We start from the raw sequence: 27,148 nt of genomic DNA, 5'->3' as shown, positions 1-27,148 counted from the left end.
GGAAGGAATGGAAGGGAGGCAGAGAGGGAGGAGAGGGGAGAGGAGGGAAGGGAAAGGAGACTAAGGAGATGGCTCAGTTGGGAAAATGTCTGCCTTGTAAACGTTAGGACCTGACTTTTAGTCCCACAACCTGATTAAAAGTGCTGGCAATTGCTGGGAATGGTGACACAAGCCTTGAACCCTGGCGCTCAAGGTCTGAGTAGGCAGATCTCTGTGAGTTGGAGGCCAGCCTGATCTACATACAGTAAGTTCTGGGACAGCCTGGAATACAGAGTAACACCTCATTTAAAAAACAAAACATCCAAGGCTGGTAGTGCATGCTTGTAATCCCAATGCTGGGTAGGTAGAATTTATAGTGGAAGAAAATTCTTAACAAATCTTCATAGCCCACAGTTTTGTAACTTCTATCTTACACCACAAGCTGCATGGTTTTATACAAACTGTACTTCAGTCAACTGTTAGACATGCTTCTTGTTTATCTAAAATGCTTGCTCTATAGGATTAGATGTCTCTTCTAAATCCTGTGATGAGATTTTCTCCCTCAGCCTTAGTTTCCATTTGGAAGCAGCAAAGCCAAACTATTCCACTGAATTTCCAATCAAATGAAATTGACATTTCAATTAGCTGGTATTTTATTTAGATTTGATGGAGGTAAATCTCTATACAACTACTTTGGCCTTTTTATTTCAAATGTTACAGCTAACTATTAAATTCCTGCACTTAGCTACCCACTTTCAAAGAAAGAGAGAAAAAAGAGGCAATATTTCACTATAAATTAATATAGTTCAAAATCTGACCCTAAAATTCTCACAAATTCTCTTTCTCTCTCTCTGTATCTCTGTTTCTCTCTCTTTAAGATAGGCATGCCAAAAATTAATTTTATTATGGAATGAGTTAAGGAAAAGACACACAAAACTGATTTAATGCGGTCAGAGGTTTACTGCTGGGTTATGCTGGGGATTCTGGGGACAGATTTTGCCCCAGTTTGTCATCTGAATGCTCCCCAGGGAGCATGGGGCTGGCAAAAGCTTGATAGTTGCACAGTTCACAAACAACAGCAGACATCTCCCCAACACCCTTGCTTCTGTTTCACCCTAATGGCTCAACTGATACCCACAGACCAAGAGGTTTCAACCTTCCCTGTTATATGGCATTACCACCCCTCTCCCCACCCCCAAAAGCCAACAAGCCGGAATCGGAAAGACAAAGCCAGTCACCAAATGGCAGTGGCCAAATGGTTGGGAAAGAGTCTCAACAGCTCAGTAGAGCCCCCTACCCACAGGAGTGCAAGGCCCAATGTGTACCAACTAGGGAGAAATTTACTGAGGGTCAAATTTTCTCAGAATCCAAAACAAAACCCAATACACATTTTTGAGACTGAGACACCTTGTAACGCCTAGACAGTAAGGGTGAGATCTATGATGGACTATGATGATCATCCAGCTATAAGACTAAAATCTGACAGTTCATTCAAAGGTGCCTTGAGCCAGCCTAGGTCCAAATACAGAGGAACAGAAAAACATTGGACCACTGTTAGTCATTCTCCCTCGCAAACCCCCACACTCACACACAAACAAACTAGGAGTTTAGAGTACAAGTTTACTAACAGTCAAGCTTGTCCAGCAAGGCCATGTACCTGATACATTTTAAACAGGATATAAAATGAAGAGATGAATCCATACACATTTTGTTGTTGTTGAGAAGCAGCAGAAAGATAAGACCAGATGGTGGCTGAGAGTATACCCTCCTAATTACTCAGCTGGAAAGGAAGGGGCGGGGGCTTTTTTGCCATGCATGCGGGTTGTAGGATATGTTCTCTTCACTCATCCAGTGTACCAACCATTCTGGAGCGAGGTGGGCCTTGCTAAGTTGTAAGATCAGCCATCTCACTTTTGCTGCTCTGAGCCTCCAATGCTCTTATTATGAAGCGAGGATCTCTGTTACTCACACTAGCTTCCTGGTTAAGCTCGCCCAGAGCCTGGAAAGCCTGTTGCTCTCAAAAGCCCACATCAACTTCTCTGCTTTACTCACAGAGGTGGAAACAACTGATGCTCGCTGAAGTGGGAAGATGAGAAAAGTGTCTTAGATAAAGTAACTCTGCCCCTGTGTGAGACCTCTCAACGTCCCTCCTCCCATCATGACTCTTACTGTAAGAACCAACAGTAAGAACTTCTTACTGAAGTTATTAGGGTCAGGAGCACAGGCCCTGGCAGCCCTAACAAGTTAGGCTCAACCACCCACCTCCCATTAAACAGACAAATAATAACAAAAACCAGAGAAAGGAGATTTACTCAAGGTGGCCACACCGGAAAGAAGAACAAAGAGGACTGGGTCAGTCTTTGTGGTCCTGACATGATGCTCAGATTGAAAGAAAGCAAGAGGTATACATAGCTGAGCAGTACCCGTCAAGATGTGATCCTGCCCAATACTGTCCCTTCATTGTTTTGGCTCTTCCAAGGTGGTATCTTCCCCCTTATCCTCTCCTTCCCTGTAACTGTCCACCGGTCCATACAAGTCATTGTAAAAAGGCACAAGAACCTAAAACTCAGCATCTGCCATCCAGATGTATATCTGTGTCTATGGTAACGGGATCTCGCTGTGAAGTCCTGGCTGGCCTGTAACTCCACATATAGACCAGGCTATCTTACAACTCACAGAGATCTACTTGCCACTGTCTTCCAGACACTGGGATCAAAGGTGTCCATCACCACACCTGGCAAAAGTTGGTTTTGAAACACTACACTTAAACACCAGATGACATTTTCCAAGAAAATAAGGCCATTTTGGGGAGATAGAATGGGGGAATTCAGCCAAAGCAGCCTTGTGTAAAGAAGAAGAGGCAGGTGACCTGGAGAGTCACAGGGTTTAGGTTCAATGAGGAAACTAACATGGTGACAGACCAGAGAAAGTGAATGTTGAGGTGGGCAAGTGGCAACCTGAAATCCAGGAAGAGGCAAACACCGAGGAAGTGCAGCAGTCATGGGATGGAAGCAAGACTCACTGCTGTGTCTTTTTACAGCTCAAAGGAGGGGCTTGAGCACATCCGGGACACTTGTTAATGTTGATTGGGAAGCATCAGGAAACCAGAGGTAATAGATAACACCATGCAGAAGAGAGTGCTAGACTATGACACGGACAGGAACCAGGAAGTGCCATGTGCCACCTCACACTTGACCCTGGGCAGGGATATAAAGGCCCTAGGCTCAAGGGACTCCATACCTGCACACTTCCCTCTCCACCTGCTCCTCTGACCTACTCCATCCTCAACCCAACACCAGAACCATGAGCTGCTGTGGCTGTTCTGGAGGCTGTGGCTCCAGCTGTGGGGGCTGCTGCTCCAGCTGCTGCAAGCCTGTGTGCTGCTGCAAGCCTGTGTGCTGCTGTGTGCCTGCCTGTTCCTGCTCCAGCTGTGGGGGCTGCAAGCCCTGCTGCTGTCAGTCCAGCTGCTGCAAGCCTTGCTGCTCTTCAGGCTGTGGGTCATCTTGCTGTCAGTCCAGCTGCTGCAAGCCCTGCTGCTGTCAGTCCAGCTGCTGCAAACCCTGCTGCTGTCAGTCCAGCTGCTGCAAACCCTGCTGCTGTCAGTCCAGCTGTTGCAAGCCCTGCTGCTGTGAGTCCAGCTGCTGCAAGCCCTGTTGCTGTCAGTCCAGCTGCTGCAAGCCTTGCTGCTCTTCAGGCTGTGGGTCATCTTGCTGTCAGTCCAGCTGTTGCAAGCCCTGCTGCTGTCAGTCCAGCTGCTGCAAACCCTGCTGCTGTCAGTCCAGCTGTTGCAAGCCCTGCTGCTGTCAGTCCAGCTGCTGCAAGCCCTGCTGCTGTCAGTCCAGCTGCTGCAAGCCCTGCTGCTGTCAGTCCAGCTGCTGCAAGCCCTGCTGCTGTGAGTCCAGCTGCTGCAAGCCCTGCTGCTGTCAGTCCAGCTGCTGCAAGCCCTGCTGCTGTCAGTCCAGCTGCTGCAAGCCCTGCTGCTGTCAGTCCAGCTGCTGCAAGCCCTGCTGCTGTCAGTCCAGCTGTTGCAAGCCCTGCTGCTCTTCAGGCTGTGGGTCTTCCTGCTGTCAATCCAGCTGTTGCAAGCCCTGCTGCTGTGAGTCTAGCTGTTGCAAGCCCTGCTGCTGTGAGTCTAGCTGTTGTAAGCCCTGCTGCTGTGAGTCCAGCTGTTGTAAGCCCTGCTGCTGTTAGTCCAGCTGCTGAAGCCCTGCTGCTGTATCCCTATGTGCTGCCAATACAAGATCTGAGGCTCTCAACTTGAACCTGTCCTGAACTGGCTTCCTCAGCTGTGGCCTTCAGTTTATCACCAGGTTTCCCATGTTCCCTTAGCACCCCTACTTTCCACAGGACCAAGTCAAAAGTGGTTTCCAGTTCCCAAGAAGAGGCCATCTTCTCATCCACTGTCAACAAATTCTTCTCTGGAGTCACACCACCTATAGTGTCTTCCCCATAGCCAGCCCACTTAGCCATCTGCACTCAGGAGATGATTCCTGCTATGTCTTTTTTTTAACTTAGCAGGAGCCAGCCCTTGGTGTTGCTGCAATAAGGTGAGTATAAAGACTTTCTTGGACTAGTATGCCAAGAAATAACAACCCCTGCTTTATATTAAATCGAATATCACAAACCAATAAAAAACAATCACACGAACCAATCACAACCATGCCTCGTTCATTCTGTCACTTGCTATCACTCCATGGTTTCCACTTTCTCTTGGTGGGACTCCACCAGCCTGCTGGAGGTTCTGGGGGTAGCTAAGGGCTCTCCTGCACCATAGCTCCTTCTACCTGTCTCCTCCCTCTCTTGGACCTTGCTCCATTTGCGCCTTACTAGATTTGGTTGGAGGGACACCTAACTGCTAGGCCAAAAGAGGCTCTGAAGCTGTGACAGCTCCTGGCTGGGTCAGACCCACCCCTCTGACAACTCCCTTTGGAAGGCTTTGACATTCTCAGTGGGCATTTCAGTGCAGATCTCCTGGCACACACACCTACCCTCACCAACCCCTTCTCTCTGGAGCCTTTTCATCCAGCAGGTGGCACTCTTTTCTAACAGGGAGCTGTCTGTAAAGGACTGCAGCAGAGGAAGACTGTGCATCCAGCCTTCCCTCTAAAAGCTCTCACAAGATGCCTGGGCTCTGAGAAGTGAAGACATTAATTCATGAGCAGCCTGTGTCCTAAGTAAAGGAAAGCACAAAAAGTAAAGGCCTGGCCCTGTAGGGCAGCACTGAAACTGGTGATACTCTGAGGACCAGGAACACACAATCAGGTTGATAAAGGAAACTGGGAACTCAGGATGCATGGCTGGTGGGAGTAAAGCTCTAGTTCTTAAATTAGGCACATCTGTATGAAATCAAGATATATTATTCTTTGATTAATGTAATTTATTTTATTTAGTGATATGGACAAGAATCATACACACACACACGCACACACACACACACACACACATCAAGAGAAGGTTCTGTCCTTTTACCTTGGATTCTGGGCTGTCAGGCTTGCACTGTAAGTACTTTTACCCTCAGAACTATCTTGACAGTCTTACTTTTTTCTTTAAAAATATAGTATTCTAAGCTGGGCAGAGTGACTCACATCTCTAATCCTAGCACTCAAGAAACTGAGGCAGAAGGCTTGCCATGTGTCATAGTTAGCTTCAGCTATCAACCTGACACAAACCTAGAGTCACGTGGGAAGAGGGAACCTACACTGAAGAATTGCCCAGAACTGATGGGCCTGTAGGAATGTCCGCGAGGCATTCTCTTGATTAATGATTGATGTGGGAAGGCCTGGGTCACTGTGGGCAATGCTACCCCTGGGTGGGTTGTCCTGAGTTGTGTAGAAAAGCAAGTAGAACAAGCCACGGGGAGCAAGGAGTAAGCAGCCTTCCTCCACAGCCTCTGCTCCAGTTCCTGCCTCCAAGCTCCTACCCTGACTTCCCTTCCTGATAGACTATGAGCTGTGAGGTCAAATAAACTTCTTCCTTCCAAAGTTGCTTTTAGCTATCGAGTTTTGTAGGTGGGGCTTTTCAGGACCTGCTGGTTCCAAAATAAAGGCACAGAGACAATATTAATTAGAAATTATTGGTATATAGCTCAAGCTTATTACTAACTAGCTCTTACAACTTAAATTAACATGTTTATATTAATCTACATTCTGCCATGTAGCATTACCTCTCATCTTACACCTCCTGTTTCTATGTCTCACTGGCAACTCCTCTGACTCCACCCTTCTTCTTCCCTTAGTCTGGTTCTCCCACCTAACCTTACCCTGTCCAGCTATTGGCTAGTCAGCTTCTTTATTAAACCAACCACAATGACCTATATTCACACAGTGTGGAGGAGTGTCCCACAGTGTCTATCACAGCAACAGAAAACAAACTAGGACACACTGTGTGTGTAAGATCCCCAGAGTGCAGGGAAGCCAATCTGAACAGCATAACTGGTCCATCTGAGTTAACTCAGAGACCTCTCATTACAGGAATTGTGGCCTTGGTTTAATGGCTGGGCGTGGAGTGAGAAGGGAGGTATTAGCCTCTTACCTCTGGGATGAAATTTGGAAAACTCGATGCCCGCTCTGTGTTGGCTGCAGTAGTGGCAGTTAGTAAAAGATTGGGATACCTGAACTTAAAGGGTTATCCCAGAAGAAAAGATGTAGAAAATGAATGGAAAATTGGGAAAACTAGAGAATTGAATTTAAGATAAAACGAACCCAATTTACTTTACTTTATTTTAATGTGTGTCTTAGTTAAAGTTTTTATCACTAAAATGAAACACCATGACCAAAGCAACTTGGAAAGGAAGGGGTTTATCTGGCTTACACTTCCATATCACTGTTCATCACTGAAGGAAGTCAGGACAAGAACTCAAACAGGGCAGGAACCGGGAGGCAGGAGCTGATGCAGAGGCTGTGGAGTGGTGCTGCTTTTGGCTTACTCCCCATGTTTTGCTGGGCTTTGTTTCTTCTACAATCCAGGATCACCTGCCCAGGGATGGCACCATCCACAATGGACTGGGCCCTGTCCCATCAATCAAAAGAAGATGCTTTACAGGCTTGCATACAACCCAATCTTATGGAGGCATTCTCTTAATTGAGGTTCCCTCCTCTCAGATGACTTTAGCTTGTGTCAAGTTGACATAAAACCATCCAGCACAGTGTGTGAACATGTGTGGAGGCCATGGAGCAACCTCAGTTCTTACTGTCAGAAACTTTGTCTCTTCCTTTGAGACAGGGTCTGTCACTAGCCTGAGGCTCACTAGACTTGGCTGTCTGGCCAGTGAGTCCCAGGGATTTTGGTGTCTCTGTCTTCCTTGAGCTGAGACTCTATCTGGCATTTCACATTGGTTCTGCGGATGAAATGGGGGTCTTTGTACTTGCAAAGTGCAAAGTGCATGACAAGTGTTTTACCAAAGGAGCTGTCCTGCCATTTTTAAATGTCTGTCTCCATGCTCTACAAGGCTGAGCAACACACACACACACACACACACACACACACACACACACAGCCTACAATAGCTGCTTCTTCCTAGATGATAGGGTGGGGACTGCTAAGGAACCAGTAGTCCAGGAATGAGCACTGCCTAGCTTTGACTAGCAGCTCTTGTGTGTATCGGTCTTGCTGATGGGGAAGGGGTTCTTCCATGGATGAGGAGGAGCCTATAGCCCAGAAAACCTTGAGATATACAGACCACAATCAGACCCACCAACACAACCGTTTGTCAGAGAAAGGCCTGCTGCTACTGTGGATCCGTTGAAAATGGGATGGGCCAAGGACTCTGCATGTATGTGTGTGTGTCCATCTGTGAGTGCACATGTACATGTCTGTTAGGATAACTGCTATTGGTAAGTGGATGAGCTGCTGAGTAGTGCACTGTTCCAGACATAATATGTTAATATTTTCAAGACAGAATGACTTTTTTCCTGACTGGGAGCTTGGTTAATCTGAACTGGAATGATCGGATCCTTGTGGCTAGCTAGTCTGGAGGGGCTCAGCTATGGAACAAGTCTTGGGGGAGAATCCCAGCATGTTTTTGTTTTAATATCAAATACAAATTGTCCTGAAGTGAATGGATGGTGACAGCTCAGGCCTCCCGAATTTGTTATGACTCCCAGTAGCCTCATTTAATGGGCTCCTTCTAGGCTATTCATCTGGAGACATGTTTGACAGGATATGATGAGCATGCACTAACTAAGGCCTTGTCTTAGGGTTTAGTATTGCTGTGAAGAGAGATCACAACAACTCTTATAAAGAAGACATTTAATTGGAGTGACTCGCTTACAGTTTCAGAGGTTCAGTCCATTATAACCATGAAGGGAAGCATGACAATGAGCAGGCAGACATGATGCTGGCTACATCTTGCAGGCAGCAGGAAGTTGCCTGACTGTTACACTAAGTGAAGCTTGAGGAAAAAAGACCTCAAAGCCTGCTCCCACAGTGACACACTTCCTCCAACAAAACCACACCTACTCCAACAAGGCCACACCTTCTAATAGTGCCACTTCCTTTGTGTGGGGGGGGGCATCTTCTTTCAAACCACAACAGGCCTGTGAAGGTCAAATCCAGACAGAAAGCTGAGGTTACAGGGGGAGGAAAAGGCATGCATGGGTGTGCCTGGTCTAGGAGATCAGTCAATGGGGCCACCTATATCTCTGGATAAGCTTTGGAACCAGCTCCTTCCTGACCTGTTCCATCATGGTAATAATGGGTAGTTTCACCCTCTCAGTACTCAGGCCAACCTACTCAGTGTCACCATCTACTTCCAAACAGGGGTAACCCCCATTAATTGAACCTTTGAAATACACTTAGGATTTAATTAACCAATTGCTTAACTGGTAATTTACTTAACAACTACCTTTGCTGCCATACTCAGTCTCAAGTGGCACTTGCTAACTGCCACTTACCACTGTCATGCAAGTTATAAACATCAACTCCCCCAGCAATCAGAAACTTTTCTGGGCTGCCCACTCCTTTCTTACAGATTTAATTGTTCATTTTTGGATAGCCATGGATTCATATATAGCCACAACAAAGCATAAAGAGGACCCATGTTACCTGTCCCAGCTTTCACATGGCACCACCCTGAAAATGTTACAATAGTGTCACCCTCAGAAGACGGGTATTAATACAGTATAGACAGAGTGGATGTGATGAAAATACATTGTATACATGGATAAAGTCCTCGAAAATTAAATGAAAATAAACTATCACATTTAAAATGGACTAAATGAATAGCATTTCTCAAAAAAAGGAAGAAAAGCCTGTTGAGATGGCTTATCAGTTAAGAGTACTGGGTACTCTTCCAGAAGACCCAGGGTTCAACTCCCAGCACTCACATGGCAACTCACAATTATCTGTAATTCCACTTCTAGGGGGAGCTGACACCCTCTCCTGGCCTCCTCAGGCACTGCATGTATGTAGTATACATGCATACATGCAGGCAGAACACCTACATGAATGAAATAAAAATAAGAAAGTACCCCGAGAGTTGACAGCAACATCCCATGAGCTTGGGTCCGGGGTGAATAAGGAGAGAGGGAGCGTCCATCTCTTTGTTCCTCCTGCCATGTTCGCCTGGCCATGATGGACTGCACTTTCAAGTTGTGAGCCACAGTGAGCTCTTCCTTCCTTAAGTTGCTTTGATCAGATATTTTGTCCCAGCAATGAGAGAGGTTTACCATGTGTCCCATCTTGGATACAATATTGAACACTCTCTCCAGTGTGAAGAAAGCTGGAGTGGTTTGAGAGACCCCAAAGGGAGTGGTACTATTAGAAGGTGTGGCCTTGCTGAAGGAAGGGCTTTGAGAACTCTTTTGCTCAAGCTTCCCTCAGTGAATCAGCCAACTTCCCATTGTTTGTAAGATGTAGCACTCCAGCTCTAGCACCATGTCTGCTTGCATGCTGCCATGCCCCCCCCCCCATCATGATGATAATGGACTGTGCCTCTGAACTGTAAGTGAGCTACCAACCCCAATTAAAAGTTTTCTTTATAAGAGTTGCTGTGGTCATGGTGTCTCTTCACAGCAATAAAAAACCAAACTAAGACAACAGCCATTGTTAGACTACCCAGACCACATCATTTAAGCCAATCTAATAAATCCCTTTTGTTGGGGTCCAGAAAGATGACTCCGCTTCATCTTGGCTCAAGGTCAGAGAGTTCAAAACTGTCCTTAGTAAGTCATAAGACCTAAAGGTCTAAGGCATGGCTACAGTAGGATGTTTGATCTTGGCCTTGAGTGTCTTATCTAAATAACAACAGACTTGGTATGGGGTGTGGTTATTCTTTGCCCTCAAGGTCAGATAACAAGAAATTGAATCTAAGGTGTGGCTACCGAATCCTTGGAGAATTGAGGAAGAAAGTCTGTTTGTCCTGTATGCATGATACCATGTTCCCCTTTTTGGTTAAGGTATTTAAGGTATTTAAGACAGGTGAAGAATAAACTGTTTTTTCTCTGAATGTCTTTACCTAGCCTTTCTCAATCCATACTCCACCTCTCAGATACAAACCAGGGGCAAGTCGGCTGGTTCCTACTGTAGCCCTGCAAAGACAGGCTCCTACACCCCTTTTAACATATACTCACTCTGTCAGTCTGTTTATCTATAACAGACGTTGACTAACACCACAGGGAAGGAAGAGACATACCTCCCAAACTCTGTGACCCCAAATAAAAAAGAAAAGGAAAACATCTATAAACAAACACTGTACATCAATAGACCCAGGGACAGAAACCACATGATCATGACAATACAGAAAAAGCCTTTGACAAAGTTCAACATCCCTTCAGGATTGAAATTTAGGAGAAACCAGGCCTAGAAGGAACATGTTGTAACATGATAATGGCTGCCATGGCTAACAATACAGTAAATGGAGGAAAACTAAAAGTATTTCCCTTAAAATTAGGAAAATACAAAGTTATTAATTGTCTTCACTTTTTAAAAGATTTATTATTTTTATTATGTGAGTATGTATGCATGTCTGTATGTGTATATGTGCACATTATTGCAGAGGCCAGAAAAGGGTATCAGATGCCCTGGAGAGCTAGAATTATAGGTAGCAGTGAGCCACCTTACATGAGTGCTGGTAACTGAACTCAGGTTCTCTGGAAAAGCAAGTTTTATCATCTCTCCAGCCTCGTTCTCTCTGCTTCTATACAGTATGGAGCTTAAAGTTTCAGCCATAGTAAATGGTTTTAGCAAGAAAAAGAAACAAATGGGTTATGTGGTTGGAAAGGAAAAAGTAAATTTATCTTGCAGATGATTTAATGTTATATTTAAAAAGCCCTAAAGAGCCAGGCATGTTGGTTGGCACATGCCATTAATCCCAGCATATGGGAGGCAGAGGCAGAGGCAGAAGCAGGTGGGTCTTCATTAGTTCCAGGCCACATAGTGAGACACTGTCTCAAAAAAAAAAAGAAAGAAAAAAAAATATATATATATACATACATATATACATACATACGATATGAAAACTGGGGAATCATGAAAATTGGTGGGGTAGAGATGTGGGAATGAACCAAGGAAGAGTTAAGGGGAGAAGTTGTATAAATATGATCTAAATAAATTGTACAAAATTCTCAAAGAATTGATTAAATATTTTTTTAATATGGGGGCTGGGGAAATTGCTCAGCTGTTGAGAGCACTGGCTGCTATTATAGAGGACCCAAACTGGTTCCCAGCCCCCAGCTCATGATCATTTGTAACTCCAGTTCCAGAGGATCTGATGTCCTTTTCTGATTGCTGAGGGTACCAGGCACACGCGGCATAGACATGAGGATAAAACACTCATACACACAAAATAAAATAAATAAGCCTTTAAAAATTAATAACAGATGAAGTTCAACTTGCCAGTAAATATACTAAGAAAATCAACAAGCATACTTACCATCAGAGAAATGAAAAATCCAAACTATACAGTCAAATGGTTACCATGAAAAACAAGGCTGGGAAGTAATGGTGCACACCTTTAATCCCAGCACTTGAGAAGCAGAGGCAGGTGGAGCTCTGTGAGTTCAAGGCCAGCCTTGTCTACAGAGCAAGTTTCAGGACAGCCAGGGCAACACAGAAAAGCCCTGCCTTAAAAGACTGGGAGTAGGGTCACCATGACATCCTTACTCCTGGGAAGATAGTCAAAGAACCCAAGCCAACACAGCAGACTCCTTTACAACCACACTCCTCACACAACAGCCAGGCTATGGGATCAGCTGAGATGCCCATCCACAGGCCAATGGATAAAGAAATGTGGTTTACATACACAATGGAGCTTTCAGCCATAAGGAATAAAATTATGTCATGTTCAGAGAAATGTGTGTTACTGGGGAATATTATATTAGGTGAGCAATCCCCACACATGTGTATACGTGTAATGATATGACAGCAGAGGGAATATTTGTGGAGAGGAGGACACTATTTGGAAGGAAGAAAGGGAACAGGAAGGGTGAGGGGGTCAATATGGCTGACACACGATTCATTTGATTGGATTCACAGAATATCATCCTGAAATCCCTTAATTCAGATGACAAACATACCCTCATACCCTAACAACAACAACAAAAAAAGCTTATTTTGCTTTGTTCTGATTTGTATTTTGGGATAGGTTCTCACCATGTCACTGGGCTGGCCTGGAATTTGCTATATAAACCAGGCAGGCCTCAAACTTAGAGATTCATCTGCCTCTACCCCACCATCCCCAGTGCTGGTATTAAAGATGTTTACCAGCACACACAGCTTTAAAAAGATTAAAAAAAGAAAGAAAGAAAAAGAAACAATCAAGAACAGCACTGAGAATCCATGACAAGAGCATATAAACTGTAAAGTAAATAAAAACAACTAAGTAGTAAAGACACCTGTCAGATAAGAGGCAAGGAGTATATAGAAGAAGGATGGTGAGAGCCTGGAGAAGTAGTCGCCTCCTGTGAGCTGGGGCTACTGGTTTGCTTTCTATTGCTGTGATAAATACCATGGCCGAAAGCAGTTTGTGGAGAAGGTTTATTTCATCTTACCGCTCACAGTTCAACATGAAGGGAAGTGAGGGCAGGAACATGGAGGAAGGAGCAGAGGCAGAGACTGTGGAAGGATGCTGCTTACTGGCTTGCTCTCCATGGCTTGCTTAGCCTGCTTTCTTATAGAACTCAGGACTACTTACCCAGGGATAGAACTGATCCCAGTAGGCTAAGCCCTCCCACATCAGCCAGTCAAGAAAATGCCCCCAGCTGGTCAGTGGGTACATCCCTATAATCCCAGCCCTCAAGAGGCAGAGGTAGAGGCAGGTGGATCTCCGTGAGTTTGAGTACGGTCTGGTCTACAAAGAGAGTTCCAAGACCACAAAGACTGTGACACAGAGAAGCCCTGACAAACATAAGGAAGGAAGAAAGGAAGGAAGGAAGGGAGAAAGGAAGAAAGAAAAGGGCATTTTCTCAATTGAGGTTTCCTCTTCCCAGATAACTCTAGCTTGTGTCAATTTGATATAAAAAAACTAAGCGGCGGTGGGGAGGGGGGATGCTAAAGAAATGTCTCAGTGGTTAAGAACACCAGCTGCTCTTCTAGAGAACCTGGGTTCAATTCCTAGCACCCACATGTCAGCTCATAACTGTCCCCTAACTCCAAATTCAGAGGATCTGACACCCTCACACAGACATACATGCAAGCAAAACACCATAAAATAAGTTAAAATTAAAGCATTAATACAAACAAACAAAAAATTAAGCAGGGCAGCCTATGATGGAACAGACTGAAGGTGGAGGACTTCCCACAGTCAGATATCGACTTTAGCCTCCTATCAGTCTTCCCGGTTCACGTTCCTCTCCGTTAAATGCCGGTCATATGTAGAAATGGCTTGCCTCAGTGCTTGACTTATGCTGGAGATAGGAGAGGATTTTGTCACTTGGAGACTGTAATCTTAGAAAAACTGGTCCTCAGGAATAGGTCCTGTAAGGAGTAGGTTTTTCCGCCTGCCGCTGGTCTTGTCCCGCCGCTGCACCAGCCCCAATTAACACACCAAGACTCTGTATTTGATATAATGCTGTTGACCAGTGACTTGGTTCTTATCAGCTAGCTCTGTCTTAAGTATTAGCCCATTTCTGTTAATCTATGTATTTCCACCTGGTCTCCTCTTACTGGAGAGCTGACTGGCGTCCTGCTCTCTCCAGACTCTCCATCTTGACTCCTCCCTATTACTTCCTCTTTCCTCCTTGTCTCCTAGTTCTGCCTATCTTGCTTTCCTATTGGCCAACAGTGCTTTATTCATTAACCAGTATGAGAAACATATTTACAGACTGACATCACCCATCAGTGTCCCACCCTGCTTTGATGGCGAGCCATGATCTTGATGCCATCCTTGTCACTGAAGCATGGATATTGAGCCTTTCCCTTCCCTTTCCTAGGCCCCAAGAGGATTTACACTTTTTATTATTCTTCTACAGCCATGTGAGCCTTTACCTGTGCCCATCAGAGAGTAGAAAACACCCACATAGAACTTCTTGAGACTGCCTGTGAAGTAATAATATGATGGGTGGATTTAATCACATATTGGACGTTGCTGAAGGAGAAATAGGTAAACACAGAGGACATCAACAGAAACCACCAGAACAAAACCAGAAAATTTTGAAATGTGTGATGAGATTGACACCTCTTCCCTCTTTCTGTCCTTAACTTCCTTCTTCCTCCTTCCTTTGTTTATTCCTTCCTCCCTTCCTGTTTTCCTATCTTCCCTCATTCCTTTAACTAACAGTAGTTCATTGGACTGCAGAGATTAAAAACAAGTCTTGTCTACATGTAAACATAAAAAGAAGTGATCACATGCTGAGTGCAAATACCTGGGCAGGGATATAAAGGCCCCGGACTCAGGAGGCTCCACACCTGCACATTTCCCTTCCACCTGCTCCTCTGACCTACTCCATCCTCAACCCAACACCAGAACCATGAGCTGCTGTGGCTGTTCTGGAGGCTGTGGCTCCAGCTGTGGGGGCTGCTGCTCCAGCTGCTGCAAGCCTGTGTGCTGTTGCAAGCCTGTGTGCTGCTGTGTGCCTGCTTGTTCCTGCTCTAGCTGCGGGGGCTGCGGTTCCTGTGGGGGCTGTAAGGGAGGTTGTGGCTCCTGTGGGGGCTGCAAGGGAGGATGTGGTTCCTGTGGAGGTTGCAAGTCCAGCTGTTGTCAGTCCAGCTGCTGCAAGCCCTGCTGCTGTCAGTCCAGCTGCTGCAAGCCCTGCTGCTGTCAGTCCAGCTGCTGCAAGCCCTGCTGCTGTCAGTCCAGCTGCTGCAAGCCCTGTTGCTGCTGTGAGTCCAGCTGTTGCAAGCCCTGCTGCTGTCAGTCCAGCTGTTGCAAGCCCTGCTGCTGTCAGTCCAGCTGCTGCAAGCCCTGTTGCTGCTGTGAGTCCAGCTGTTGCAAGCCCTGCTGCTGTGAGTCCAGCTGTTGCAAGCCCTGCTGCTGTCAGTCCAGCTGCTGCAAACCCTGCTGCTGTCAGTCCAGCTGTTGCAAGCCCTGCTGCTCTTCAGGCTGTGGGTCTTCCTGCTGTCAGTCCAGCTGCTGCAAGCCCTGCTGCTGTCAGTCTAGCTGTTGTGCCCCTGTATGTTGTCAGTGCAAGATCTGAGAGTCTGTCTATAGACCTCGGATGGTTCCTGAAAATCTCTTCCTCTTAACTGAACTGCATTCTGACATCATGAAAGAAAACAACAACAACAACAACAACAACAACAACAACAACAAACTCCTCTGCATCCATTCTTTGGCTTACGGCAGGCTGTGGTGCCAATATGAGCACCAGGCCTACAACCTTGAGGTTATAAAGTACACCATGTCCTGAGTCATGCCCTAACTACTAAATCCCATGTCTTTTCTGGTTTTGCCACTCCATCTTCTCAGAATTCCAACACTCCAGTTCACTGTATGTCCTCACTGGCCCCTCTCACCCCAGCTCTCAGCCTCATCCACTGCCCAGCTGTCTGAGCCCTACTTCCTTTGGAGTTTAATCTCCAGGGCATGATGGCACTGGAGACCCTCCAGTTAAATCATGGGGGAAGGGATTCTTCCATTTGTCCCCTGATTATGTGGCTGTGATTCACCAGGAGCTCTCCCTTTGTTAAACACTGTACCTAAATTATTAAATAAATGTATTGCACACCTCTCAAAAGCTTGTGCCATCATCCTGTGTTTTCAGTCTGTGTAGTTAGGAAGTTGTGGGGTTTAGCTGTTACCTTCATGGCTTGGTCCCCCTGGCCTCCCTTTGCTAGGGTCCCATCACAGAGTTCTACAGATCTGGTGATTTAAATAAAGAAACCAACATAAAGGTCTCACTGGAGATGTGGCTCAGTGTAGGCCACTGAGTAGCATAAGGGAGACCCTGAACTCTACCCCACTGTCACCAAAACGAAAACAAGAAAACAAAACAAACAACTAACAAACAGGGGGAAAAGACTTAGTCTTAGGATTGTGAAGGCCAGATGTGTGAAACTGAGATGTCACGGAGTAGTAGCTGTGGCCTCTGTCCTGTGCCCTCTGTTGTTGGCTTGCCAATTCTGTGTGTCTGTGTCATGGTCCCATTTCTTGTAGCATAGTTATGTGTATGGAGGCCTCTACAATCTGTTATGGCCCCACTGTAACTTATTATGTGGTGTGTGTGTGTGTGTGTGTGTGTGTGTATGTATGTATAAATATTTTCTTTGTGTTGATGAAAGGGTGTCAGACCCCCTGGAACTGGAGTTATAGACAGTTGTGAGCTGCCATCTAGGTGTTAGGAATTGTACGTGGGTCTTCTGGAAGAGTAGCCAGTGCTCCTAACCACTGAGCCATCTCTTCAGCTCCAACTTATTACATTTGTAAAGACGCTTTCCCCATATACAGTAATCTCTGAGGTGCTTTGGGACAGGATCATGTTTTCCTTTCAGATTCAGGGAATCACACCCTCCTATCTTCCACATAGAAGAACTTATGGGCATCTTTGGTGCCCTTACTTTTACCTACTACCAAACCCTACCATCTTTCCCAAGCATGTCACCTGGCACCTCCTTTTGCCTGTGCCTCCACCTCCCTGGACCTCATATCAACCTATGATACTTATTGTTAATCTTGAGCCACAAAACAAAGAACCCATCACATTGTGGACTTACATGGCACTCATGATATGTCATAGGCATGGTCTTCTCTGGGCTTTGCAGCAGAAGACAACATCAAGTGCTAGCAGGCTGAGGCTCTGGCAAGGTCTCTTCCTGGCCAGCAGATATTACCTTCTCACAGGTCCTTATGATATTGGATAAATTAGATAAATATGAATAAAAAGGAAAACTGAAGCTGTGTCTTGGTGTCTCTGTCTCCTAATGCTTACGATGGCCTTTCGTGGTTAAACCACCTTGACATTTAGGGTAGGTTATTCCCATTATATCAGGAATGAAAACCTCTAGGCATCCAGACTTACACACCAATGAAGGGTCTGCATCCTCAAAAGATCAGAGGTCATAATAACATCCCTTGTATAATGGTGCTCGTGCGTGCATACACACACACACACACACACACACACACACACACACACACACACACACCATTTGTGGGGATTATGGGAAGAAAAACCCTAAAAGGAAGATATGGTCTACCATGATTTGGAAGGGGGAAGGGATCACCTAAATCAATATGTCACCCATTTCATAAATATTTATAAATGATGGGAGATGTCATTCTGTAAATATGTTTCTCTTATTGGTTAATGAATAAAGCACTGTTGGCCAATAGGAAAGCAAGATAGGTGGGACTAGGAGACTAGGAGGAGAGAGGAAGTGGTAGGGAAGAGTTCTAAGAGGGAGGATGGAGAGAGAAGTACGCCAGCCCCTCTCTCCGGTTAGGTAAGACCACGTGGAAGTACTTAGATTAATAGAAATGGATTAATATTTAAGACAGAGCTAGCCAATAAGATAAGCTAGTAACAGGCCAACAGCTTTATAACTAATACAGCATTTATGTGTGTTATTTTGGGGCTGTTATTTTGGCATGGTGGTGGGACCAGAATGACAGGAAAAACCTGCACATAACACATAAACCCTTCTTTGAAATTCATAGTCCAGAAGCCACCAGGCTGATCACTGCCTTGAGGAAGACCACTTCAAACTTTATTTGTAATGTGTGCTTTTCCAAGTAAATTTCTAATCAAACTATCTATGTCTCTTGAATGATTTTTTTTTTAATTGAAAAAAAATTGTTGTTGTTTGAGACAGGGTTTCTCTGCATGGCCTTGGCTGTCCTAGAACTTGCTGTGAGACCAGGCTGGCCTCAAACTCACAGAGATCAGGATGTCTGCCTCTACCTCCCGAGTGCTGAGATTAAAAGCATATGCCACCACTGACCAGTTTAAGAGAAAATTTTTAGATACTATATTTTGATCATGCATCCCCAGTTCCCCTCAGATTCTTTCCACCTTCTTACTCACCTAACTATATGTGTGCTCTCTCTTTTTCTCTCTCCCTCTATGATGGGAGATGTCATTCTGTATATGTTTCTCATACTGATTAATGAATAAAGCACTGTTGGCCAATAGGAAAGGAGATAGGAGGGACTAGGAGACAAGGAGGAAAAAGGAAGTAGGAAGAGAGAGCCAAGATGGAGAGTCAGAAGAAAGCAGAATGCTGGCCGGCTCCCCGGTAAGAGAAATACATAGATCAGCAGAAATGGGTTAATAATTAAGACAGAGCTAGCTGATAAGAAACTAGTAACGGGCTGGCAGAATTATATCTAATATAGAGTCTTGGTGTGTTAATTGGGCTGGCGCAGCGGCGGGACAAGACCGGCGGCGGGAGGAAAAACAGTACACCTTACACCTCTACCTCTGTGTATGTCTTAAAAACAAAATTAAAAATCCAAGAAACACACGTGTGCGTGCGTTTGTGTGTGTGTGTGTGTGTATCCTGCAAAAAAAAAAAAAAAAAAAAAAAAAATCAAAACTAGCAAAAGACCCATAAGGTGAAAAATGGCCATGCAAAGCAAATGAAATAGAAAGTCCACAAAAATACCATTGAGCTTGTTTTGTGTTAGGCAACTACTCCTTGGGATTACTACTGCAAATGGGGCTAGCCCTGAAGTGTGCTTAATATACTAGCGAGATTTTTAGGAAAGCATTTATTTTCCATTTGCCAGTAGATACCAATTTGTGATCACTTCTTGACTAGGGGTGGGACCCCGTGTCCACTTCTCCCTCTCAGTGCTGAGACCCCAGCCATTTGAACCTGTGTGGGTCTTCTGCATGCTTTGCCTGAATTATTTACTTAAAAAAAATACAAGAACAGAGAGACAGCTGTAATATCTGGTGCCAATTTCCTTCAGAGGCATGACAAACTCTGACTTGTGAGGCCAAGGGAGAAAAATGTGTGTGGAGCCTTTTGAAACACCCAAGTGCCACTAAAGATCATCTAGACTTCGCCTGAATGTTATAGAAAAAATTAAATTTGGAGGCCTCTACCAATGAGGAGAGAGAGGAAAAAAACCCAAAAAACAAAACAAACAAACAAACAAACAAAAAAGAACAGCCATATGGTGTTCAAAGGACCCAAATTGAAAGGCACAGACCAGGAGAAGCTTACCAAGAAATGACTTTGTCTAGACTCCAAAACAAAGACAAGACATTCATTTCTCTGAATCACCCAATTGAGATTAAAGAAGCTGATGCTGGCTGAGGTGGAAAGGTTAAGGAAAACATCCCCAGAATAAAGTGACTATGTGGTTATATAGGACCACTCAATCTTGCTATGTGGGACCACCCAATCTGATTATTTGGGACCATTCTATCTTTCCTCTCCATCCTGGGCCAACCTTCTAAGAGGAAATGTGTACCATTACCATCTCACCAGAATTGTTATCAGGATTGTTAGGGTACCAGCCTGGGCCCCAGCAGCTCTAACCACCTATGCCCAGCTCCTTTCAATGGGCCCATTAGCAAACAAGTCATGGGGAAAATCAGAGAAATGAGGGTTATTCAGATTCTCCACGTTAGAATAAGGAACAAGGATGTCCAGTGACCTTCCTAGCCCATCCTTAGATCCTGCCATGAAATTTGGGTTTGAATAGAGGGCAAGAGGTGCCCATAGCTAAGTAGTCCTGGTCAAGATGTGTGGGGTCCTGCCGGTCACTGATCATCACTGTCAGCTCCAGTCTCTCCTGCAAGGTGGTCTGACAAGTTCTCAGAACTCTGTGAGATCTCTCTGGGAGACTCTGGCTGGCACCAGACTTCAGCTTTTCCCTTTGCCAGTAGAAGACTCCTGAAGAAATTTCAATTCCTTGAGGACTGTAATTCAATAATCTAATAACTGAAGGAAGAGGCACACATGTCTCTCAGAATATCATACTTGTTAGGAATGTCACAGCTACAGAGACTTTCCTGGGAACAGGAAGACAGAGGCAAAGACCCCATCTCCCCACAGTGGAAAACCCTGTCATCATTGTTGTGGCCACACGGAAGAGGTCACACAAGGAGAAGCACCAGAGGGTGCCACGACACTGATGTGAGGGCATTTTCAGCGGGAGAAGCAACAACCTGAGCATGCCTCAGACACACAGCTCCGGAGAGGTTGGACCCCTCTGCAGGGGTCCCAGGGTGTAAGGGGCTCAAGAAGACATAAGGCAGAAATTAACTTACAAAACCTTAATTCCTGTTGAGGCCATTCTGGAAGCCCCATTCTGTAGAAGGGGAGTTCACTGTTCAGAGGGACAATGAAACCTGCTCAAAGACAAAAGGGTGTAACAGCCTGAGTCCCAACCAGGCTACACCCAATGACATAGGCCAAGGAATCGAGAGTTATTTTTCCTTCAGTATGAATTCCATAGGAAATTACCTCAGAAAATCCACATTCCAACCATAGAGAATCAACAGACCAAAGAAAAACTACCAAACAAGTATAGAGTAAACAGGGAAGACAAGAACAAGGAAGAAACCACATGTGACTTTACACCTGGCCCTGGGCAGGGATATAAAGGCCCCAGGTTCAGGGGACTCCACACCTGAACACTTCCCTCTACACCTGCTCCTCTGATCTACTCCATCCTCAACCCAACACCAGAACCATGAGCTGCTGTGGCTGTTCCGGAGGCTGTGGCTCCAGCTGTGGGGGCTGCTGCTCCAGCTGCTGCAAGCCTGTGTGCTGCTGCAAGCCTGTGTGCTGCTGTGTGCCTGCCTGTTCCTGCTCCAGCTGTGGGGGCTGCAAGGGAGGCTGTGGCTCCTGTGGGGGTTGCAAGTCCAGCTGTTGCCAGCCATGCTGCTGTCAATCCAGTTGTTGTAAACCTTGCTGTTCTTCAGGCTGTGGGTCCTCCTGCTGTCAATCCAGTTGCTGCAAGCCCTGCTGTCAGTCAAGCTGCTGTGAACCCTGCTGTCAGTCCAGCTGCTGCAAGCCCTGCTGTTGCCAGTCCAGCTGCTGCAAGCCCTGCTGCTGTCAGTCCAGCTGCTGCAAGCCCTGCTGCTGTCAGTCCAGCTGCTGCAAGCCCTGCTGCTGTCAGTCCAGCTGCTGCAAGCCCTGCTGCTGTCAGTCCAGCTGCTGCAAGCCCTGCTGCTGTCAGTCCAGTTGTTGTAAACCTTGCTGTTCTTCAGGCTGTGGGTCCTCCTGCTGTCAATCCAGTTGCTGCAAGCCCTGCTGTCAGTCAAGCTGCTGTGAACCCTGCTGTCAGTCCAGCTGTTGCAAGCCCTGCTGCTGTCAGTCCAGCTGCTGCAAGCCCTGCTGCTGTCAGTCCAGTTGTTGTAAACCTTGCTGTTCTTCAGGTTGTGGGTCATCTTGCTGTCAGTCCAGCTGCTGTAAGCCCTGCTGTTGTTAATCCAGCTACTGTATTTCTGTGTGCTGTCAATGCAAGATCTAAGGTCCTGGTCATAGTCCTCCAGTAATCCTGAAGACCAGCACCCTCCAGACAGGAACAGAAGTGGCAGCCCTGAGCCCCAAGGTCCACTTTGCATCTTTATCCTCCAGCTCTGAAGCTACATCTCTAGATTGAGGGGGCTATGTCCTGGTGTGGAGGAGAACACCTCTTGCTGGGAGCTCACTCCTCATTCCACACTCAGCAAATCAGATCTCCATCAGCTTCCTTCTCTCCAGTCTCCAACACTCTGACCTCCTTGGTACCTGGCCTCACCTGGATGCTCCATCAAGTCTGCAGGTAAGTGGCAGACTATGGAGTTCTCCATAGCTTGCGGCCCCAGGGAGCTGTGAACTCCTTTCCACCCAGCATTGGCCAGGCCAGGCCTAGCTCCACTTGACCACCTCTGGGTTTCTATCCTTTCTGTTTCTCTGTCCGGGTGTGTACTGTGCCTTTGATGCAAACAGCCTTCAATAAACATTCTCTGCCCACTGTAATTCTCATGTCGTTCTTTGTTCTCATAAGTAAAACCTACCATTTTCTCTCTACCCAGTTTGTCCTCTGAAGTTCCTTGTGTTAGTTTCATGTCCATTCTTATACTTTCTTCCCCACACGCCAACCCCATCACACCAAATATGGAATGTGCTGGGCCAGGGAGGCCGGGCACCAGAGCAGTTCTCTTGGGGTTGGGCATCTTTGGCGAATCTGGAAATGGACATGGTACAGTGGGCGGTTGTTTTTTTTTTTTAAGTCACTGAGCCAAAAACAAACAATTCAAAGGCCATCCCATGAGAAATGGACAATGCTAAGGGTAGATCTATTTCTTTCTGGGGTGTAGCCAAAACTTCTGCCCCTGAGGCCTGAGGATACCCTGGAGGTGTTCAGAGCTGCCTTCCTTGCTCTGGATACATTTAGCCTTGCTGAAGAGGAGTTATAGAGCATGTTAAGATCCTTTGTCTATGTCTTGTTGTCCCTTACTGTCACCATGAATTAAGATAAAAAGAAGTAAACAGTTCCTTTCTTCAGTCACATAGACCATTTCCCACTTGTAGCAGCTCATACGGTCCAAGGTTGAGTCATCTATCAACAGCATAGGCCACATTCCATCAATACAGCAGTGTCCCATGGATAGTGGGGGTTAGGATCACAAAGGGTTTTATAGAATGTATGTCTTCAAGATGGTAGAGCTAACGGCCATGCTCATAATTTCTCATGCCTCGCTTTCTAGTTCAGAGCCTCTACCAACTCAGTTACATCCAAGCTCCAGACTACATACTTCTTATTACAAGAACTAAGTTCCTTAGACCATGGCAAGAAATTACTAGAAACTGAATGGGTTCAAATAGGAAAAATGTATTTTCTCAGAAAGCAGGAAGCCAGAAGTCTAAAACAACATTTTAGCAAGAGCATCCTCCTTTCCAGAGATTAATGGAGAATAGATGTTTCATTTGGTAGATGCTGGAATTCTTAGTGTCTTAGTTACTTTTCTATTTCAGTGGGAAGACATCGTGACCAAGATAAATTATTGAAGAAAGGGTCTATTGGGAGCTTACAGTTTCAGAGAGTAAGAGTCCATGGTTACCATGGCAGGGAGCATGCCAGGAGACAGTAGTTGAGAACTTATATTCTGAGACAACATGAGGAAGAGAGAATGATAAGGACTTCTGGAACCTCAAAGCCTACCTCCAGTGATACACCTCCTCCAACAAGGCCATACCTTCTTAACAGTTCACCAACTGGGGACCAAGTCTCCAAATATATGAGTCCATAGGAGCTGTTTTCATTCAGACCACCACAGACAGCCTTCTAACTTGTCTTCCTCCCTCCCTGGTCACATTCCCTCTGCCTTTGTGGACTTCCATCTCTCTCTTTTATAAGGATATGGTGGGATTTAAGGTTGACCCAGATATTCCAAGTAAGCACATTTCTCTTTTCATAGTAACCCATATTGCAGGGGCATCATTGGGTCCAGCAGACCTGTCCAGTACATACCTGAGATAAGGAGCATGGATGGAGGAAAGAAGCAAACAAGAAACAAGATGTAGAGTTGGGAGGGCACCTGGTGAGTAGCAGGATCAGCCCCAAGTCTATTACTCAAAGCTTTTATACACTCCAATCAAAGTGGGGGGAGGGGAGGCGGGAGACTTCCTTACCCTAGTACAAAGAACAAGCAAGCGTAATTAACTTCTCAATATCCAAAATATCTGGTGACCACACCCTAAACCAAATATCAACTTTTATGAGCCCCGATATCTTTTGGTTTTGTTGTTCTTTGTTTTGAGTTGATTGAGGAGTTGATTTACATTTAATTTTATCCTATGTGTGTGGGTACTTTGCCTGCACGTATGTCTGTGCACCATGTGTGTGCAGTGCCTGCAGAAGTCAGAAGAGAGTGTTGGATCCCCTGATACTGGAGTTACAGGTGGTTATAAGCAGCCATGTGGTGCTGGGAATTGAACATAGATCTTTTATCAGAGGAGCAAGTGCTCTTAACCACTGAGCCATCTCTTATGCCCTGGCTTTGAACTCAAGAAATCCTCCTGTCTCCATCTTTGAAGTCCTGGGACTATCGGCATAAGACACTATTGTGGACATCATCTGGGCTCATTTCTGAATTCTTCATCTGGTTGTGTCTGCAAATTCTCTTTCAAAATAAGCTAAGGCTACCCTTGTGTTCCATGTGTGATGTTCACAGACTCCAGGGATTTCACATGGCATGCATTTTAGAGAACCACCATTCTTATTCTCAGGCTTCAGATATTGACATATGTTCCATGTGCAGAGCATGTTCAGCCACCACAGCCCACCTCCATTCCAACTACACCCAAGCATCCCACCACCTCTCTAAGCATACTTCTATGTTAGTATCAGTTATTCTTCTCATCGATGTAACAAAAGCTATTTAAGGAGGGTGGGATGTGTTTAGACTCACAGTTTGAAGGTACCGTCCATCAGACTGTAGAAGGCGTGGAAGCAGGAATGTTTCCAGTTAGAAAGCAGAGAGAGGAGTTCTGGCTTTCCATTTACTTTCTTCTTTATTCAGTCCAGGACCCCAGGCCATGAATACTGGCAATCACTCCTCACTTAAACCTCTCTGGAACTTCCTTCACAGAAACATCCAGAAGTATGCCCCTTAGGTGATTTTAATCCCATTAAATTGAGAAAAAAAGATCGACCATCACACACACCCACTCCAACATCTGCACCAGCAGTAGTGAGTACAAATCTGTACAGAGCACCGTTATCCAGAACCCCAATTGTCAGCATCTAAATCACCCAGAACAGGTGCTGGTGAGACTCTGAGCAGGATCTACCTCAGACCAATGATGCCAGTGCTCTATGACATAGAAGTGGCAAGGCAGAAGGAGACATTTATAGGCACTCTCATTCTCAAAGAGGAGATGATGGAAGAAGCCCTCAGCCACTCTGAGCTCCTGCCAGGCAAATTTCATTAGGGACTGAGGTTTTGGGTAAGAACTGTGTGGTTTGACACACTGTCCTGTAGACCACAAAGGTCCCACTGGCCTCCAAACCACCCTCAGGTCTCCATCTTCTTTCCAAAAGGGTAGCACCCAGGCAGCCCACGAGCCTTACCATCCCATTCCTTACCTGGAGAGTACAGACATCCCTGCTTTGTTCCCTTTGTCCTAGTTGCCTTCCTGTTGCTGTGGTAAAATTCAGAAGAGTTTATTTGTGGTTATGGCTCCAGCTAGATAAGGGTCCATCATGGGGTGGGGCATGGCTGCTGCAGCAGGAAGCCGAGAGCTCACACAAGAAGCAGAAAAAACACTGGAAATGGCACAAGTCTTTAAACTCTCTAAACTTGCCTTTAGTGACACACTTTCTTCCAACAAGGCCATATCTTCTAAGTCTCCCTGTACTGGGTGGTTTGGTGTGTCAACTTGACATAAACTATAGAGTCATCAGAGGAAGGAGCCTCAGCTAAGGAAATGCCTCCATCAGATCCAGCCTCAAGACATTTTTTAATTTGGTGATCAATGGGGGAAGGGCCCAGCCCATGGTAGGTAGTGTTATCCATGGGTTGTGGTATTGGGTTCCATAAAAGGGATGGGCTGGGAGAGCCATGGGAAGCAAGCAAGTAAGCAGCTCCCTCCATGGTCTGTGTATCAGCTCTTGCCTCCAGGATCCCACCCTGTTTGAGTTCCTGTCCTTACTTCCCTCCATGGTGAACAACAATGCTGAAGTGTAAGTCTAATAAACACTTTCCTACCCAATTTACTTTTTGGTCATGATATTTCATTGCAGCAATAGAAATCCTAAGACAAATCGGTACCAGCATAGTGGAGTATTGCTGTGACAGACAATGTTTTTGGGAGGATTGTGGGAGAACTTTGGAAATTTGGATCAGAAGAATCATTGAGTGTTAAGAGCTCAGTGAAGTGTTCTTTAGGAACTTGGAAGCTAAGAATGTTGAGAGAAGTGCAGAAGATGGAGGCCTGGCTTACACAGTTTCAGAGGGAAGACTAAAGACTATCAGGGCCATTTGTTATTTTTATTGAGACCCCGTGGTCCTGGTTAGCTGGGGCTGAAGAATCAGCTGTAATTAACAAGATACCAGAACTACTAAGGCAAAAGTTTGCTTTGCTGGGATACTTGATACTGGTCATCTGGAGCTAAGACATTAGCAGTGATTAAAAAGAGATCATCATTACTGGTGAAATCTTCTGGGAAGTATTTCCTGAAAGCACAGAGAAGCTGTATTCCAGAGGTGGCCAAGATTGTACCTCATGCTGGTAGCTGAACTTGGTGATGTGTAAGCATCACCCAGGTGGTACTGGTTTGGAAGGCATGCAAAGAAGCTGAGGTTTGGCAACATGAGGAGACCCTATGAGAGGCTATTGGTGAAAGTGCAGTCCTTGCAATATGCAAGAAACCCCCAGCATATTGGAATGACAGTGCCATGGGAAGACCCCAAAGAACAGTAGCAGAATGGGGCCGTCCACAACCTAGAAGGCAAGTTGTGTGTTCTTCAGGGGGCAGAGCCAGAGAAGTAACCTAAGCCCTTTGGAGGAGTCCAGAAGATCATGAGTGGATCCCAGACATTGGACAGTTGGACTTTTGTTTTGCTTTGATTGTGACTGTACCCTGATTTTTCCCTCTTTAAGCAGCTTCCCTCCATGGCCTTTGTACCAGCTCCTGCCTCCAGGATCCTGCCCTGCTTGAGTTCCTGACCTGACTTCCTTTGGTGATGAACAGCAATGCTGAAGTGTAAGCCAGATAAACCCTTCCCTCCTCAACTTGCTTTTTGGTCATGGTGTTTCATCTCAGCAATAGAAACCCTAAGTCATTCCCTAAACAGCTCCACTAACTGGAGTGTTCAAGTGTTCAAATACATGAATGGGGATTGGGGAA

General features: G+C 45.7%; 3 protein-coding genes across 3 annotated transcripts; all 3 read left to right on the top strand.

The window, feature by feature from the left end:
* Positions 1–3,282: 3,282 nt before the first annotated feature.
* LOC127227813 (keratin-associated protein 5-1-like) lies at positions 3,283–4,170 on the top strand. Its single transcript, XM_051192138.1, has one exon. It carries the CDS (start codon positions 3,283–3,285, stop codon positions 4,168–4,170), a length of 888 nt encoding a protein of 295 aa, XP_051048095.1.
* Positions 4,171–14,840: 10,670 nt separating this feature from the next.
* On the top strand, positions 14,841–15,548 carry LOC127228566 (keratin-associated protein 5-5). The gene has a single exon (XM_051193432.1). It carries the CDS (start codon positions 14,883–14,885, stop codon positions 15,546–15,548), a length of 666 nt encoding a protein of 221 aa, XP_051049389.1. The 5' UTR covers positions 14,841–14,882.
* Positions 15,549–20,955: 5,407 nt separating this feature from the next.
* On the top strand, positions 20,956–21,745 carry LOC127228564 (keratin-associated protein 5-4). The gene has a single exon (XM_051193430.1). The coding sequence runs from the start codon at positions 20,999–21,001 to the stop codon at positions 21,737–21,739; it is 741 nt and encodes a 246-aa protein (XP_051049387.1). The 5' UTR covers positions 20,956–20,998; the 3' UTR covers positions 21,740–21,745.
* The last annotated feature ends 5,403 nt before the right edge of the window (positions 21,746–27,148 follow it).

The sequence above is a fragment of the Phodopus roborovskii genome, unplaced genomic scaffold (genome assembly GCF_943737965.1).
Source record: "Phodopus roborovskii unplaced genomic scaffold, PHOROB, whole genome shotgun sequence".
Taxonomy (NCBI): domain Eukaryota; kingdom Metazoa; phylum Chordata; class Mammalia; order Rodentia; family Cricetidae; genus Phodopus; species Phodopus roborovskii.
The sequence above is the reverse complement of the archived record's forward strand: the minus strand, read 5'-3'. Positions and strand labels throughout refer to the sequence as shown.